Source organism: Amblyraja radiata, chromosome 2 (assembly GCF_010909765.2).
Source record: "Amblyraja radiata isolate CabotCenter1 chromosome 2, sAmbRad1.1.pri, whole genome shotgun sequence".
NCBI classification, from domain to species: Eukaryota; Metazoa; Chordata; class Chondrichthyes; order Rajiformes; family Rajidae; genus Amblyraja; species Amblyraja radiata.
Window position 1 is genome coordinate 144022666 of NC_045957.1, and position 18150 is coordinate 144040815.

General features: G+C 43.5%; 1 protein-coding gene across 4 annotated transcripts in view; it reads right to left on the reverse strand.

Moving 5' to 3' along the window:
* slc12a7 (solute carrier family 12 member 7) overlaps nt 1–18150 on the reverse strand; it is a 254830-nt gene that overhangs the window by 26750 nt on the left and 209930 nt on the right. For all 4 annotated transcript variants that reach the window (XM_033016701.1, XM_033016690.1, XM_033016696.1 and 1 more), the window contains exons 13-20: nt 16710–16828; nt 15645–15743; nt 13970–14089; nt 13739–13843; nt 12249–12417; nt 8434–8629; nt 2943–3112; nt 1244–1375 (exon numbers count right to left, since the gene is read on the reverse strand). In XM_033016701.1, coding sequence (XP_032872592.1) covers nt 1244–1375; nt 2943–3112; nt 8434–8629; nt 12249–12417; nt 13739–13843; nt 13970–14089; nt 15645–15743; nt 16710–16828 — 1110 coding nt within the window. The remainder of the gene's footprint in view (nt 1–1243; nt 1376–2942; nt 3113–8433; nt 8630–12248; nt 12418–13738; nt 13844–13969; nt 14090–15644; nt 15744–16709; nt 16829–18150) is intronic.

Here is an 18150-nt window from a genome sequence, read left to right on the forward strand (position 1 = left end):
AGGATATTCCACTTCATACCAAGTAAAATAGAAATGTGATGTTCTATTTTCTCAAACTGCTTTGCCAAACAAAATATTTAAGATTGATAAATTATTGTTAGATAATGGCATCTAAGTCACAGAATTGAGATAAAGGCAAGAGAAAATGTAACTGAATGGAACAGGTCCATACAGATGGTCCAGGTCTGACCTAACAGAAAAATACATTACTGCCACATTTTGGTCCTGCAATCAAAAAGGACAACTCTCTGAGAAATTATTATTTCAAATTAAGTCCAGCATCCCTAGTGACCTAAAACAGATCCAAATCCTCCAACATATGTAAACAAGGGTTTTACATATGACAAGGGTTTCAATGTCCATTGTCTCAAAATGCATTTCAGGCTGCCCCAACCCATCCCTCCAAATGAAAAATAGTTGAACCTCATCTTGGTAGTAACTGCCTTTGCAGGCTGAGTCCTTTTTCAATTATCGTCTGATAATTGTGGGTGGGTGGACGCATTGGGTATACATTACATCTGCAAATGCCTGTTGAACTGCAAGCTGTGTGCTGGTGACTTTTTCCCTTCACATGGGACTCTGCTATAAATTCAGATTAGTGTCTTCAAGATACACTAGCACCTAACATGATTGAACAATTAATTGCATGTGGGATGAGTAAATCCTTCATTGGCCAGAGCAGTTCTGATGCTGCCAATACATATAATTTTGCATCTTAATACAATTGGGGATAATTATGTTTTATGATCAGGAATAGCCCATTCAGCCTCATCTTCACCACACCCCCATCCCAACCTATCATCATTTTTTTAATTTTATTTTTTTATTGTCATCATGCAAAGCAACAATTGTACAGTGCAAAATGAGAAGACGTTTCCCAGGGAATACCGGAGCATCGCACATAAAAACTTAAACATTTCACGCATAAATAAAAAACAACCCAGTTCCTGATAAAAACAGTACGAATAGTTTAAAAAAGTGCAGGTAAAAAAAGCAACATTAAAATACAAGTAAAAACAAAACAGTTATAAAATGACCAGGGCAGCGGATTTAAGTGGCCTGAGCCAGTGCCAGAGTTATTACTCAGTGCCAGTTATTAAATTGTCAGTGCAAAAGCAGCAGAATCAGGTGGAGTGACTGTTTAGCAGCCTCACATGGAGTTCCACCATTTGAATGCATCACTGGGCCAAATTACTAATCAGATAGATTTATTTCCATATATCTATGATCAGGTAGATCTTACCAATTCAACCACCTCAACCTCAGCATCAAGACGGAGCTGGTAGAGGAACAGTTGCAGGTCTTTCTTCATCTGGATGCTGTTGTCATCTATCTGGGCAACAGTGAAGATGCGCATCTTGCACTTTCTCCAAACCTGCAATAGATCCCCCTCTTCAGTACAAGCCATTACAATTAGTTCTGCTATAACACAATAGATATGATGCTAAGAAACCTTATGTTATAGAGAATTCCATCATAAAAACTAAAGGTCATAGAGTGCTGGAGTAACTCAACGGTCATGCAGCGTCTTCGGAAAACACTGTTGGATGACATTTCGGGTTGCGACACTTCTTCAGACCAGACGCGAACCCTCACCTATCTGTGTTCTCCAGAGATGCTGCCTGACCCGCTGAGTTACTCCAGAACTTTGCACCCTTTTGTGTAAACCAGCATCTACAGTTCTTTGTTTCCGCATCAAAGAAAAAGTTGTGTCAATCAATGGGTAAAAGAAAAATCACGTTATAACCGATTTGGCCTGGATAATACAGATAGTGTTCCCTACTTCCTAACAACATCCGTAAATTATTATTTTAAAAAAACACAGAGGGTGGTGAGTTCCTGGAACATGTTGTCAGATGTCAGATGCAATAATGGCTTGAAGATACTTTTGGATAGGTATATTGGGAATGGAAGGTTATGGATTCTGTGCAGGCAGATAATAGTTTGTCTCGGCATCATATTTGGCGCAGACATTGTGGGCCAAGTGGGCCAGTTCCTGTGTGGTACTGTTCTATGTACTACATTGTGTTATATCCAATTCATGTGATGCAAATATGCGTTAAAGCTGTACTATAAGCAGCATCATTTAATCACAGAGCCTTTACCACATAAAAATGCCTCATATTATGAGACAACACACTTTAACAAATAATAAGTAGACAAAAATGCTGGAGAAACTCAGCGGGTGAGGCAGCATCTACGGAACGAAGGAAATAGGCAACGTTTCTGGCCGAAACCATTGGGTTTCGGCCCGAAACGTTGCCTATTTCCTTCGCTCCATAGATGCTGCCTCACCCGCTGAGTTTCTCCAGCATTTTTGTCTACCTTCGATTTTCCAGCATCTGCAGTTCCTTCTTTAACAAATAGTAAGGTGGGTTGTCCAAAATCTAGTTTACAGATGGTTTCAGAGAAACTAGCTGGAGCAATATAGCGAGTAAATACAATATGGTCAGCAACTGGAGAATCAAAGACAAGCACGAGAGAACCATTGGGGTATGGGTGGATTGTAAGTGGAAGAGATATCAGATATTGGTAGGATCGGGGCCAGGTAAGGTTTATAACTAAGGACATTGTGCAATTTAGGTTAGACAGCAGAACTTATGTCAATGGCATGACAGGCAGCAAATGAGGAAAGGACTATGGGGAAACATTAGAGTATGGATGGCAGGCTGCATTTCTGGCTCCAGCAGCAAGGGAGTAAACTTTGCAGCACACAAATTTCACGGAACATCTGGAGTAACTCAGCAGGTCAGGCAGCATCTCTGGAGGGAATGGATTTGTAATATTTCGGGTGAATGAACTGATCCAAAACGTTGCCTATTCAATCCCTCCAGATTTGCTTCCTGACCCACTGACTTACTCCAGCACTTTGTGTTTTGCCCAAGATTCCAGTATCTGCAGTTTCTTGTGTTTCCTTTTCTCTGAGCAACTGGAAGGTTTACCTTGTGTTGGCTGAGAAGGAATGGCAGCAACATCAGCAATCCCCCATCATGTACAATCCACCAGACATCGATGGTGCCTCCAGCGAAACGCTCCTGATTTGTCGGAAAGTTATCTATGTTCTTGGTCACCAGCAGTGCTTGGTGAGCGGCTGTTGTTTCACGTACCATGTCTAAAGCAAGATAGAACCCTCACATTAGCTACTAGAACCTTTATTTCTAAGTGCAAAATTTGTGATTTACTGTAATATGCTTTCCCTCCTCCTGGGTACCCTGGGTTGACTAATTGAACTCAGCACCGAGTCCTCCAGTCCAGGTGTAGTTCCACACTCCCACAGGGAAGGAGGAACAGCCCCAATGTCAGAGAGCCAACATCCCGGCGAGCGGGCCTGAGTTGCGGGCTGCCCGTAGCGGCGACTGCGGAGGGCTCCGGAGGCCCCGACCATGGGTGAACATCATAGAAACATAGAAAATACGTGCAGGAATAGGCCATTCGGCCCTTCGAGCCTGCACCACCATTCAATATGATCATGGCTGATCATCCAACTCAGTGATCATGGCTGATCATCCATCATTAGAGGAAGAGACTGACTTTGGTGCCTTCCCTCACAGTGGGAAACTTTGAATCTGCTGTGTGGGGATGTTTTATGTTTAAATCTATCGTGTGTTGTGTTCTTTATTTTATTGTATGGCTGTATGGTGATCACATTTCACTGTGCCATCTGGCACATGTGACAAATAAATGTATCTTGTATCTTGTATCTTCTAAATCAATCTTCACACACTTCCAATGGGGAAAATGGGCTAAAAACTGTCCCTGAATCTGGATGTAAGCATTCTTTATCTTTTGTACCCCTTGCCAAATGGAAGAGAGAGAAGCCTTGTGACTGATCCTTGATTATACTGGTGAGGCAGCCTGAAGTGTAGGTGAAGTCAATGGCAGGGAAGTTAGTTTGCCTGATGGGCTGGTCTATGTCCCCAACTCTCTGCAATTTCTTGTGGTCTTGGATAGAGCTGTTCCCAAACCACGCTGTGATACATCCCGATACGGCGCATTTGTAAAAGTCGGCGAGGGTTGGGGACATGCTGAGCTTCCTAAGTCTACTAAGGAATTAGAGGCATTGGTGTGCTTTCTTGGCCATAATGTTGATGTAGCTAGTCCAGGAAAAATTGCTGCCGATATTTATTCCGAGGAATTTGGAACTCCCAGGAAGCCTTTCGTGTCAGGTCCATATGATGGGTCTCAACCTGAAACATCAACTGTCCATTTCCCTCCATTATGCTGCCTGTCCCGCTGTGTTCTTCTAGCAGCTTGTTTTATGCGGTGTTGTCCCCTTGAACTTCCTGTCCCCCTATTTAAAATATAGTTATACTTTATCCAGAATATAATGAACTGCTTCTCCATAAGCTGTGTTTACTGACAAGGCTAAGTTACTAGCTAACAGATGTTTATTGCTGGAAACAAATTAATGTTGTCTGAAAATTACATTTCTGCAGTGGAAAGCAGCCGAGACCACATCCAGATCCAATTGCTCCACTCCAGTAGCACAACTAGACTCTTCCTGTCATCGTTCAATCTTGCACGTCAGTTTCCACATCAGTTGCTCACAGGTTGACACTATTCCCTGTGCACTGATCCTCTGGCATATTGCCTGGAAAATTAGGTCACGTTGTTCAGAAGAGCATCTGTTGTTGGGCACTCCCAGAGCATGCATGTTTTCAGAGCACTGTTCCTCTGTAGACTGAGCAGGTTCCAGCTCAGTGCCAAGAGCTCAAACAGGAAGCTGACCTTCAGTTGTAATTTAACTGGTTTCATCTGCACCCTGCATTGTTCTCTTCCCTCCTGCAGCTCCACCAACGACCTCTGCCTGACAGCGCCCGCATGCCCCTGAGGTTCTGACTCTCAGGCATTCAAAGTCTCCAAGTTCCAGACATCATCCCGTCCTCTGGTTTTTATTAGGCCCCTGACTGCAAGCCTTTTTTCCTCTCCTCCAACCATGAAGGGAAATGCGTGCAATGGGAAACCAGTGGAAAGCCCCATTTTAGCAGCTCCATGATCTGCGCACTTGCTGTGCAGTGACTCTTGCATATGATTAACAGTGTAGTTCAATTTGTTTTAATCCCCGCACATAAAACTGAGCTTTCAACACCACCTGGTGACTCTTAACAGATGGGGAGAGATACAGAAACAATTGTTTAGAAATTCTTAAATTTAAAAAAAAGTTGCTGGACGTCTGCAAACAAGAGGTTAGATAGCATGTGTACAACAGAAAACCGAGTTAATGTTTCAGGTGTAGGGCCCTTCATCAAAACTTGGAAAAAGAAAACAAAAAAAACAAAGATCAAACAGCACCGACTCCAACAGCCCTTCAGGGTGCTCGATGTGGCCTCTGATGTAGATCAGCTGACTAAGTTTATACTAGGCAACTGTTTTGCGGAACATCGACACTATATCCGTATCGACCATCCTGACCTCCCGATTACATGCCACTTCAATTGCCCTTCCCATTCTCTCACCATTATGTCACTCCTTGGCTCTCTCCACTGCCCTCGAGATGAGAGGATCTGGTGCAGGTACAACTAAGCTAGCAAGAGAAGAGATTAGGAGCTGGTGGTCACTACAGTGGGTGGGTGAGGTGAAGAGAATTAGGCAAACTCGAGGGGAGAAGTTATAGTAATAGTAGCTGCCCAAACTATCTCTTCTGGCAGCTCGCTCCATTTACCGACCACCCTCTGTGTGAAATTCTTTCCCTTCTCACCATATACCTATGTTTTCTGGTTCTTGATTCCCTACCCTAGGTAAAAGACTCTGTGAATTCAATCTATTTATTCCCCTCATCATCTTATACACTTCTATAAGATCATCCCTCAGCTACCTGCATTCCAAGGTATAAAGTCCTGCCCAATCTCTCGCTCTCAGGCTCTCAAGTCCTGGCAACATTTTCATAAATCTTCTCTGCACTCTTTTCAGCTTAATGATATCCTTCCTATTGCAAGGTGACCAAAACTGAACATAATACTCCAAATGCAGTTTCACTAATGTCATATACAGCAAGAACATATCAAACCTTCTATACTTAATACACTGACAAACTAAGGCCAATGTACCAAAAGCCTTCTTGACCACCTTATCTACCAGTGATGATACTTTCAAGAAACTACGTATTTGCATTCCTAGATCACTCAGCTCTACAACAATCCCCAGGGTCCTGCCCCGATTTGACTTCCCAAAGTGCAATAACCTGCATTTATCTGAATTAAACTCCGTTAACTATTCTTCAGCCCACTTACTCAACTGATCAAGATCCTGCTGTAATCTTTGAGTAAGAATCTTCGCTATCTATGCTCTCACCCACTTTAGTGTCATCTGCAAGCTGATTAATCATGTCTTCTACGTTCTCATCTAACTCGTTGATATAAATATAAGCTATGGCCCCAGCTCCGATCCCCGAGGCACACCACTAGTCACAGGTCTCCAGTCATAAAAATAACCTTCTACCATCACCCTCTGCTTCCTTCCATGAAGCCAATTCTAGCTAGCTCTCTCTCTCTGGATTCTATATGATCTAACGTTCCAGAACAGCCTACCATGCAGAACATTATCAAGTGCCTTGCTGAAGTCTATATAGACAATGTTTATGGCTTTGCCCTCATCAACCTTTTTGGTTACTTCTTCAAGCAAATGAACTAGATTCATCAGAGCCAATCTCCCATGCATTAAACCATGTTAACTCTCCCTAATAAGTTCCTGTCTATCCAACTGCATATATATCTTATCCCTCCAGTAACTTGCTGTCCACAGATATTAGGCTCGCTGGTCTCTAGTTACCAGGCTTTTCCTTGCAGCCCTTCTTCAATAGAGGCACAACATTAGAAAATCCTCTTCATTATCCACAACACCCCCTATCTTGGTATCATCTGCATACTTACTAATCCAATTTACCAATAATCCAATCCGTCATCCAGATCATTGATGTACATGACAAACAACAAAGGACCCAACACAGATCCCTGAGGCACCCCACTAGTCACCTGCCTCCAACCCGACAAACAGCCATCCACCATTACCCTCTGGCTTCTCCCATTCAGCCACTGTTGAATCCATCTTGCTATTCCTGCATTTATACCCAACAGTTGAACCTTCTTAACCAACCTTCCATGAGGAACCTTGTCAAAGGCCTTACTAAAGTCCATATAGACAACATCCACTGCTTTACCCTCGTCAATTTCCCTAGTAACCTCTTCAAAAAATTCAAGAAGATTAGTCAAACATGACCTTCCAGGCACAAATCTAAGGCACATATGCCTTAGAATATCCAACCCCTATTTGTAAGTGACTTCATGCTCCCGAAGAGAAGCATAGCAATAGGAATAGAGTATTAAGGCCCTCACCCCACTGCATCTTTAATCAAATCATTGCTGTTTTTTTTATAATTTCCCGCTTAATTCTACACCAAATGCTAATCTTGCAATCTATAGTGCAGAAAACCTCGATTATTCCTCAATATTCAATAACTTGTTGCTACTATCTTGTGCTTGGAGAAGAGATTGAGAACTTTGTGACCTGGTGTCGGGACAATAACCTTTTTCTATATGTCAGCAAGACAAAGGAGATTGTGGAATTGTGGAGATCCAGGAAGCCAAGCGGTACACATACCCCAGTTTGCTTTGTCGGCACCGAAGTCGAGATGGTTGAAAGATTCAAATTCCCAGCAGTCAATATCACCAACAACTTCTCCTGGACCACCCATATTAAAGCAATAGCCAAGAAGGCACACCAACGCCACAACATGCTTGGAAGGCTTATGAAGTTCGGCATGTGCCCTACAACTCTCACCAACTTCTACAGATGTATCGTAGAAAGCATTTTATCAAGATGCATCACAGCATGGCTTGGGAACAGCTCCATCCAAGATTGCAAGAAATTGCAGAGAATTGCAGATGTGGCCCAGACCATCGCACAAACCAACCTCTCTTCCATTGACTCCATTTCTACCTCATGCTGCCTCGGCAAGGCAAGCAGCATAATCAAGGATGAGTCACACCCTGGCCACTCCCTCTTCTCCCCTCTCCTACCAGGCAGATGGTATAGAAGTGTGAAAACGTACACCTCCAGATTCAGGGACACATTCTCGGACTATATTGGCACATGCGCTAAACGTTTCTCCCTTTATCATGTATCTGTACACTGTGGATGGCTCGATTGTAATCATGTATTGTCTTTCCGCTGACTGGTTAGCACGCAACAAATGCTTTTCACTTTATCTCGGTACACGTGACAGTAAACAATAAACTAAACTAAGACCTTTCTAGTTTCCTTTCAAAATGTCTTGGTTCTAGTTAGAAGAAAGCAGCCTCTTGGGCTGGAACAGATCATTTCTCAGTACTGTCGCTCAGGTCATCTCCAAATGTATACATTTTTTAAATACATTACAATTAGCTTATCATGCCACCTCTGCAGCACAGTGCAAACATTAAGTGAATGAATACCAACCTACAAATCCCTTCCAGCCAGCTGGGCCATCTGATTGTCTCCATAATTCTGGCCATGCCACCAGCACGGTGTTGTGTTTCATTCCTCCGAGTCCAGAGGACTGGATCAAGTGAGAGACCCCATCTCGACGATTGGATGACACCACCACATGGCAGAAACCTTTGGTCTTCTCCGTTCCCATCAAAGCTTTAATATTCTGTTAAATCAAATAAACCAGGGCCCATGAAGGAGGTACAAAGGCACAACCATCGTTTCATCTTCTCTTGATTTATTTTAAGAGTGCTAGTACAATTTGGAGCAATTGAATGTATATATGGCAATAAAGAATTCTTCAATTTTGACACCCAACACAATAACGAGGAGAAACAAGGAACAGCAGGTGCCAGTTTACAAAAATAAACACAAAATACTGGAGTAACTGAGAGGACATGAATGGGTGGCGTTCTGGGGTCATTTTTTTCCAGAGTCTGAAGAAAGGTCCTGATCTGAAACGTCACCCATTGACGTTCTCCAGAGATGCTGCCTGACCGGCTGAGTTACTTCAAAATGTTATGATTATTTCCATCAAATATAATAAATTGGATTCCAGAGTTTGTTTACCCCACCTTCTGGAATATAGCCCAGCTGAGGCAAAGAGTTTCCCCATCTGGAGGAGGAGATAAAACTGGGTGTATGACACCAAGATCATCATTTTGGGCTGCCTCAACTAATTAGAGAGATACATGGCTGGAAGGCTAGGAGCAGGAGTATTGCTGGTGCTCAAATTACCAAAAACTACTAAAACTCACAAAGAGGAAACAGAGCAGATCAAGGAAGGATTTGCATATTTTCTTAGTTAAACTGAAAATGCCACAAAATTCTCCAAAATCCTGATTTCATAAAAATCAGTCATTTGATTCTCTCCATCTCCCCTCTACTTAGAAATCAATAGCTGGGGTCCATATATCTCAAGGTAATTGATGGAAGAATTAGAGGAAAGTTACAGAAAAGTGTTTAAACTCCCAAAGTAGTGCATCTGGATGTCATCATCTGAAAGAATGTTTTCATGTTTTACAAAAGTAGCTGGGTGATCATTTTGATGAATCATAACCGATGCAGCACACTGACAGTTAAGGGGCTGTCCCACTGCGGCGACCTAATTGGCGAGTTTAGAAGAGTTTGCCCTCGACTCATACTCGCAGCATGGTCGACATGAGGCCCTAGGAGGTCTTTGTAACTCTCCTTCATGCTCGTGAGTAGTCCCCGCGTACTCGAGGCCTCAACTAGGTCGCGGTGTATTTTTCAGCATGTTGAAAAATGCCCGCGAGTAAAAAAAGGTCGCCATGGAAAAAAATCGATATCTTTTTTACTCGTAGGTTTAGTCCAAGTAGGTGGTAGTAGGTTATTTTAGGTAATCGAGGGTAGTCGAAGGTAATCAAAGGTAGTCGAAGGTCGTCGTAGATAGTGTTCAACATAGTTGAAGGAAGGTCGAAGGAGATCGAAGGAGGTCGTCTTCATTCTCCACTATTCGGTGTCCAATTTTCACAAAGCTAGTCAAAGTTGGTCTTCAACATAGCCGAAGGAGGTCGAAGGAGGTCTTCTACATAGTCGAAGGAGGTCTTCAACGTGACACTTTTTCAAACTCTCCAAAACTCTTTTAAACTCGCCAATTAGGTCGCCGCAGTGGGACAGCCCCTTTAGGGTGTGATTAGTCTGATTTTTTCTTTGGGTTGGCTCAACATGGATTATATGGCTCCTATTCTCCATGGATTATATTCTTCTCTACCAATTTTTCTCTATAAATTTCTACGCCTTTCATGCACAGAGTGCAACTTAAGTTAACCAAATGTCAATCGGAAAATTAAGAGTCATAGAATGATACAGTGTGGAAAAAGGCCCTTCGGCCTAACTTGCCCACTTGACAACATGTCCCAGCTACACTAGTCCCACCTACCTGCGTTTGGTCCTTATCCCTCCAAACCTGTCCTATCCATGTAACCGTCTGTTTCTTAAACGTTCGGATAGTTCCAGCCTCAACAACCTCCTCTGGCAGCTTGTTCTATACACCCACCACCCTTGTGTGAAAAAGTTACCCCTCAGATTCAGATTCCAGACCACCAGGGGCGCCGGGGAGATGGCCAGCCCTGCCGACAGTCTGTTTATTTTTTCATCTTTTTGATATTTTTAGTGTTTATTAAAAGTTTGATTTAATGTACTTTGGATTGTTTTATGTGGGGGGAGGGGGGATCTGGCAAAACCTTTTTTTTTCAGTATGTTTTCTAGGACCTCATGTCGACCTACCCGGAGATGTGATCATTTTTCGGATCACATTCTCCGGGCTCTGCAGCCTACCATCGCTGGAGCTGGATGCCGCCTCTTGAACCCCACCGCGGGGGGCGGACTTAACATCGGAGCGGATCCCTTGCCTGGGATCGCTCCCACCGTGGCCTGCGGACTTACCAACAAGGGCTCGCAGTCTTGGGAGAGGCTAGTCGGGAGCTCCAATGCCGCAGAAGGTTCAACCAGCCCCGATGCGAGGTTTGATCGCCCGGCACGGGGAGCTGACAACCCCCCGATACGGGAGCTGAACGCCTCGACACGGAGGGCCCGAACGCCACCTGCTACGGGAGTCAAGATCATCCCGTCAACGGGGGTTCGAGGCTCCCGACCAAGGAAGAACAACAATGGAAGTAATTGAACTTTATTTCGCCTTCCATCACAGTGAGGAATGTGTAGGAATCACTGTAGTGGATGTTCATGTTAAAATGTGTTTTTGAGTCTGTCGCTTTTAATTGTATGACTGACCCGGCCAGTGAAATTCCTCGTATGTTGCAAAACATACTTGGCGAATAAAATCTGATTCTCATTCTGATTCTATTAAATCATTTACTCTTCACCTTAAGCCTATGTCCTCTGGTTGTCAATTCACCTACTCAGGGCAAGAGACTGTGCATCTACACGTCTATTCCCCTCATGATTTTATACCTCAAAAAGATCACCCCTCATCCTTCTGTGCTCCAAGGAATAGAGTCCCAGCCTACTCAACCTCTCCCTATAGTTCAGACCCTCTAGTCCTGGTAACATATTTGTAAATCTTCTCTGTACTCTTTCCAGCTTGACAACATCTCTTCCATACCAACAGTGCCCAGAAACGAACACAATACTCTAAATGTGGTCACACCAACATCTTTTGCAACTGCAACATGACCTCCCGACTTCTATACTGAAATAAAAATAGAAAAGCAGAAATACACAGCAGTTCAGGAAGCATCTGATTGGAGATCATTGACATGAAATGTTGACTCTATTTCTGCATCTCTAACATTCTCTGTTTTCATGTTAGATATTTCTGACCATTTGGTTTCTGCTGAAGATGATGAAGAATCTCAGTATGAAACTACATATATCTATGACGTAAACTGCCTCAAAACACATTTGCCAAAGAAACAACAATGGTACATGAACAAAATCTGTTCTTCCCAAAATAGGTCTGCAGGGGATCATTTGCCCTATCATGCACATATAACCATATAACAATTACAGCACGTAAACAGGCCATCTCGACCCTTCTAGTCCGTGCCGAACACCTACTCTCATCACAGCTCAGCTAAAATAACTCATCCAAATAGTCCCACTCCCATTCATTGCCAACTCCTACATTTTTCTTTACCCTTTTGAAAAGTACTACTGAATCCGGTTCCACCACCCCAAGAGACGGTGCATTAAAATAAATCTCTGAGCGACTATTAGTAATGAAAATATGCCTGTAAATTACCTTCATACAATATGCTGTTCAAGTAGCATGATTATAGAATCAACAATAAAGACAGCTTTACCTGCTCGGCATTCTGCACATCCGAGTGTCTCTCCAGGAATATACCTTCCAATACTGAGCCAACAATGGTCAATCCTTTGCCAGCCTTGAGTTGTGTGGTGAGTGACAGCAGGCGAGGGTGTTTTACATTCTGCTCTGGGTCAAGGTTCAGCAAAATCAACAGTTGGGGTCTACAACGAAATAAAACAAAAGAGTCATAGAGTCATAGAGCATGGAAACAGGCCCTTTGTCCCAACTTGCCCACACCGGCCAACATGTCCTTTCTGCACTAGTCCCACCTGCCTACATTTGGCCCAAATGTCTCTAAACCTGTCCCCCTCCATGTACCCGTCTAATTGTTTCCTAAATGTTGCAATAGTACCTGCCTCAACTACCTCTTCTGGCAGCTCGATCCAGCCACCCAGCGCCTTATATGTGGAAAGGTTACCCCTCAGATTCCTATTTAATCTTTTCCCCTTCACCTTAAATTCATGTCTTTTGGTTCTCAATTGCCCTACTTTGGGCAAAAAATCTGTGCGTCTGCCCGATCTATTCCTATCATGATTTTATATTCCTCTAAGATCACCCATCACCCTCTTGTGCTCTAAATCCCAGCCTGCTCAATCTCTCCCCATAGCTCAGACCCTTGGGTCCAGGCAACATCTTCGTAAATCTTCTCTGTACCCTTTCCAACTTGACAACATCTTTCCTATAACATGGTGCCCAGAACTGAACTCAATACTCTAAATGCCATCTCACCAACATCTTATACAACTGCAACATGACTTCCTAAATTCTATACCCAATACTCTGACTGATGAAGGCCAATGTGCCAAAAGCCTTTTTGAGCATCCTATCTACCTGTGACTCCACCTTCATGGACCAATGTGCCTGCACTCCTAGATTCCTTTGCTTGACAACACTCCCCAGAGCCCTACCATTCACTGTGTAGGTCCTGCCCAAGTTATATTTTTCAAAATGCAACACCTAGGATATGCATTCCTATCTATCTCTAGCCCTAATTATCTAATGTTGGCTGGAACAAACTGTCAACACTGGTCACCGGCTCAAATGTCAACATGGTCATTTTCAATACAGTGTTATTTCATTAGTGGCTTGGTGCCAAATTAGTTTCTGGTTAATGAACCACTTCACCACTAACTTTCTTATTTGTCTTTGTAAGATCAGCAAATTTACTAGATTTTCAAGTCTCTGCTTCCAAGTAAGTGCTCTGGACTATGATTTTTTTTTTTTTGCACTAAACTCCGGATAAATCATCATTGTCATTATTGCATTGACTGGGCAAATGTTTGAATCTCAACAATAACGTGCCCTTCATTTTGACCAAGTCACCATGAAAATTTATCATTAATTTGTTAAAATAATTTGCAACATATAAAATTAAAGATAGTAAGGAAGCAAGGGACCAAACTTTCTGCTATAATCCCTCCGGAAAGATAATTTTGAACAAGTTTAAAAATCTGCATTAACAATCTCTCATTCTGATTTTACCTCCAGTTCTTTGTGTGAGTTGGGCCATCTTCCAATCGGAGCAAAGCATATCGAGCTGCATTTAGAGACAGGCCTCTGATCCCATCACCCCATTCTTTCTCAGCTCTGAAAAGTAATTTCAGATTGTATTTAAGGAAAACATGGGCACAAACCATGCCACATCAATTTCAGCCAGCAATAAACGCCTATCCAAAAATGTTAGTTACTTATGTAAAGTAGTAACCATCTCACCCTCGATATTCAATGTACTTGTAGATGCATCCTGCTATCACCATTGCAACCAGTGCATAGTACCAAGAGCAGATGAACATCAAGGCAAGACACAAGCTCATACCCAGGAAAGACAGGGTCCTATAAGTATAATACCAGAATGTTAGATACATAACAGGCTGGACCAGGTCAATTTGATGGATTTGAGATTGTCAAGTGTTTAATTGTCACATGCAATACATTCAATAACTATGGTAGACAAAAGTGCTGGAGAAACTCAGCGGGTGCAGCAGCATCTATGGAGAGAAGGAAATAGGCAATGTTTCGGGCCAAAACCCTTCTTCAGACTGATGGAGGGTGGGGGGGAGGGGGCGGAGAGAAGAAAGGAAAAAGGAAGAGGAGGAACCCAAGGGCTGAGGGAGAGCTGAGAAGGGGAGGAGACAGCAAGGGCTACCGGAAATTGGAGAATTAAATGTTTATGCCGCTAGGGTGCAGACTGCCCAAGCGGAATATGAGGTGCTGCTCCTCCAATTTCTGGCGTTGCTCACTCTGGCCATGGAGGAGGCCCAGGACAGAGAGGTCGGATTCGGAATGGGAGGGGGAGTTGAAGTGCTGAGCCACCGGGAGGTCAGGTTGGTTAATGCGGACCGAGCGGAGGTGTTCGGCGAAACGATCGCCAAGCCTACGCTTGGTCTCACCGATGTAGATCAGCTGACATCTAGAGCAGCGGATGCAATAGATGAGGTTGGAGGAGATGCAGGTGAACCTCTGTTGCACCTGGAACGAATGCTTGGGTCCTTGAATGGAGTCGAGGAGGGAGGTAAAGCAACAAGTGTAGCATCTCTTGCGGTTGCAAGGGAAAGTGCCCGGGGAGGGAGTGGTGCGGGAGGGAAGGGAAGAATTGACAAGGGAGTTACGGAGGGAGCAGTCTTTGCGGAAAGTAGACAGGGGGAGGGGAAGATGTGGCGAGTGGTGGGGTCACGTCGGAGGTGCCGACAATGACGGAGGACTATTTGTTGTATGTGACGGCTAGTGGGGTGAAAGGTGAGGACTAGGGGGACTCTGCCCTTGTTACGAGTGGGGGGATGGAGAGAGAGAGTAGTGTTACGGGGTATGGAAGAGACCCTGGTGCGAGCCTCATCTATATTAGGGGAGGGGAACCCCCGTTCCCAGAAGAATGAGGACATTTCCGATGCCCCGTGATTCATTGAGAACATTGTATCAGTGAAAGCAGTCCTTCACAATTTCAGCAGCAATTAAAACTAACCAAGCCCCCAAAACATTCCGGCCAACAGTTATTTCATTAATTGTACATGACGTGGCTGCAAACTATATCTGTGGAGTCTTGAAAATGCTATGTGGATCTCTCACACATATACACACCTTTGGATTTATGCATGCTCATCACCTTATTTGGGGAACAGTGCCTTGAGTCTTAAAAAGCACGAGTCAGTTATGTTGTCACTGCCTCTTGAATTAACTATCTAGTTTTAGAGAGATTTAATAACACAATGGATGGAACTAAAATAGTTCAAAACAAACTTTAGACAGAGTTCAAGATGGCCTTATGTAAAGAAGCATGTAAGCAGAGTTCCACCCGTGTGTAATTTAAGAATGTATTCATGGCTTGTTGTGCTGATCAGACTGCGGGATATTTAAGAGAAGTTTTATCTTTTATGTGGTGCTTCTGTCCTACCAGTGATAATACTTGAATCGTGGTCTCCAATTTGGAGTCCTCAAGAGTGTTTGTAGAGCACATGCCAGGTTCACAAACATGTAGCACATCAAGAAGAACCTGAGAGAAGGGAGGAAAAAAAAAAAGTACATTAAAATGATTCACATCCTGCTTCATACTTATATACCTCTAAAGAACTCCATATGTCCATTCTGCCACTACCCATTCCTTAAATTGTTCCTTTCCCCATTTATATCAATTCTGGGTTTTCCTGTTACTGTGTTCATCTTTATATCACTGGATCAAATGTTTTTTTCCCCCAAATGGAACTGGCTCCCACATTTATCTTCTATCCAAGTGCATTAGTTGAACATGGCACAATGGACATCTGGCAGGAATACATAGTTTCAGTACAAACAAGGGTATTTGGACAATGCCACATTCTGGAATAACAGAGCACAAGCAACTTACATCTCTTGTTTGATTACTGTCAGTGGAACATCATATCATTCATCATTTAAGAATAAGGGGTAGGCCATTTGGGACTGAGATGAGGAAAAACTTTTTCACCCAGAGAGTTGTGAATCTGTGGAATTCTCTGCCACAGAAGGCAGTGGAGGCCAATTCACTGGATGTTTTCAAGAGAGAGTTAGATTAGCTCTTAGGGCCAACAGAATCAAGGGATATGGGGAGAAAGCAGGAATGGGGTACTGATTTTGGATGATCAGCCATGATCATATAGAATGGCGGTGCTAGCTAAAAGTGCAGAATGGCCTACTCCTGCACCTATTTTCTATGTTTCTATATCTCTTTTCCCTGGTCCTTACCTTTCACCCCATCAGCCGCCGCATACAACATATAATCCTCTGACATTTTCCCCGCCTCCAACGGGATCCCACCACAAATCACATCTTCCCATCTCCACCCCTTTCCACAATCCAGAGACTGTTCCCTCCACAACTCCCATCACCTTGAACCTGTCCTCTGGTCCTCAATTCCTCCACTCTGGGCAAAAGACTCTGTGCATCTACCTGATCTATTCCTCTCATGATAGAGTGAAACTGGTCACAAAAATACAATACTTACATGGAAAGAATAGGAGCAACACTGTCAAGCGAAGCAATCAAAATTCCAATCTCGCAAATACCAGCTGTAAGCAGGAGGGCCCATGTTGGTTCACCATTTGCTTTACCATGGCCAAAGACCTGTTTTTAAAAGTTGAAAAGGATAAAATAAAAATTTGAAAATCTATCGAAGATAATATATTAATATGTCTGTAAGCTACATGATAAGGAATTTGGCATCTGAACATCTGAATTTGGCATTTGTACATCTGAAGCCACAAGTATGCCTACTTTATATCAACCAGAGGTATTTGGGATGACAATAGATAATAGACAATAGGTGCAGGAGTAGGCCATTCGACCCTTCGAGCCAGCACCGCCATTCAATGTGATCATGGCTGATCATCGCCAATCAGTATCCCATTCCTGCCTTCTCCCCATGTCCCCTGACTCTGCTATTTTTAAGAGCCCTGTCTAGCTCTCTCTTGAAAGCATCTAGAGAACCTGTCTCCACCACTCTCTGAGGCAGAGGATTCCACAGTCACCACTCTCTGTGAGAAAAAGTGTTTTCTCATCTCCGTTCTAAATGGCTTACTCCTTATTCTTAAACTGTGGCCCCTGGTTCTGGACTCCCCAAACATTGGGGACATGTTTCCTGCCTCTAGCATGTCCAAACCCTTAACAATCTTATATGTTTCAATGAGATATCCTCTCATCCTTCTAAACTCCAGAGTGTACAAGCCCAGCTGCTCCATTCTCTCAGCATATGACAGTCCCACCATCCCGGGAATTAACCTTGTAAACCTACACTGCACTCCCTCAATAGCAAGAATGTCCTCAAATTAGGGGGACCAAAACTGCACACAATACTCCAGGTGTGGTCTCTCTAGGGTTCTGTACAACTGCAGAAGGACTTCTTTGCTCCTATATTCAATTCCTCTTGTTATAAAGGCCAACATGCCATTCGCTTTCTTCACTGCCTGCTGTACCTGCATGCTTACTTTCATAGACTGATGTACAAGGACCCCCAGATCCCGTTGTACTTTCCCTTTTCCCAACTTGACTGAGTTGGATGATCAGCCATGATCATATTGAATGGCGGTGCAGGCTCGAAGGGCCGAATGGCCCACTCCTGCACCTATTTTCTATGTTTCTATGTTTCTATGTTTGACGCCATTTAGATAGTAATCTGCCTTCCTGTTTTTGCTACCAAAGTGGATAACCTCACATTTATCCGCATTAAACTTCATCTGCCATGCATCTGCCCACTCCTCCAACCTGTCCAAGTCACCCTGCTTTCTCATAGAATCCTCCTCACAGTTCACACTGCCACCCAGCTTTGTGTCATCTGCAAATTTGCTAATGTTACTTTGAATCCCTTCATCCAAATCATTGATGTATATTGTAAATAGCTGCGGTCCCAGCACTGAGCCTTGCAGTACCCCACTAGTCATGCCTGCTAT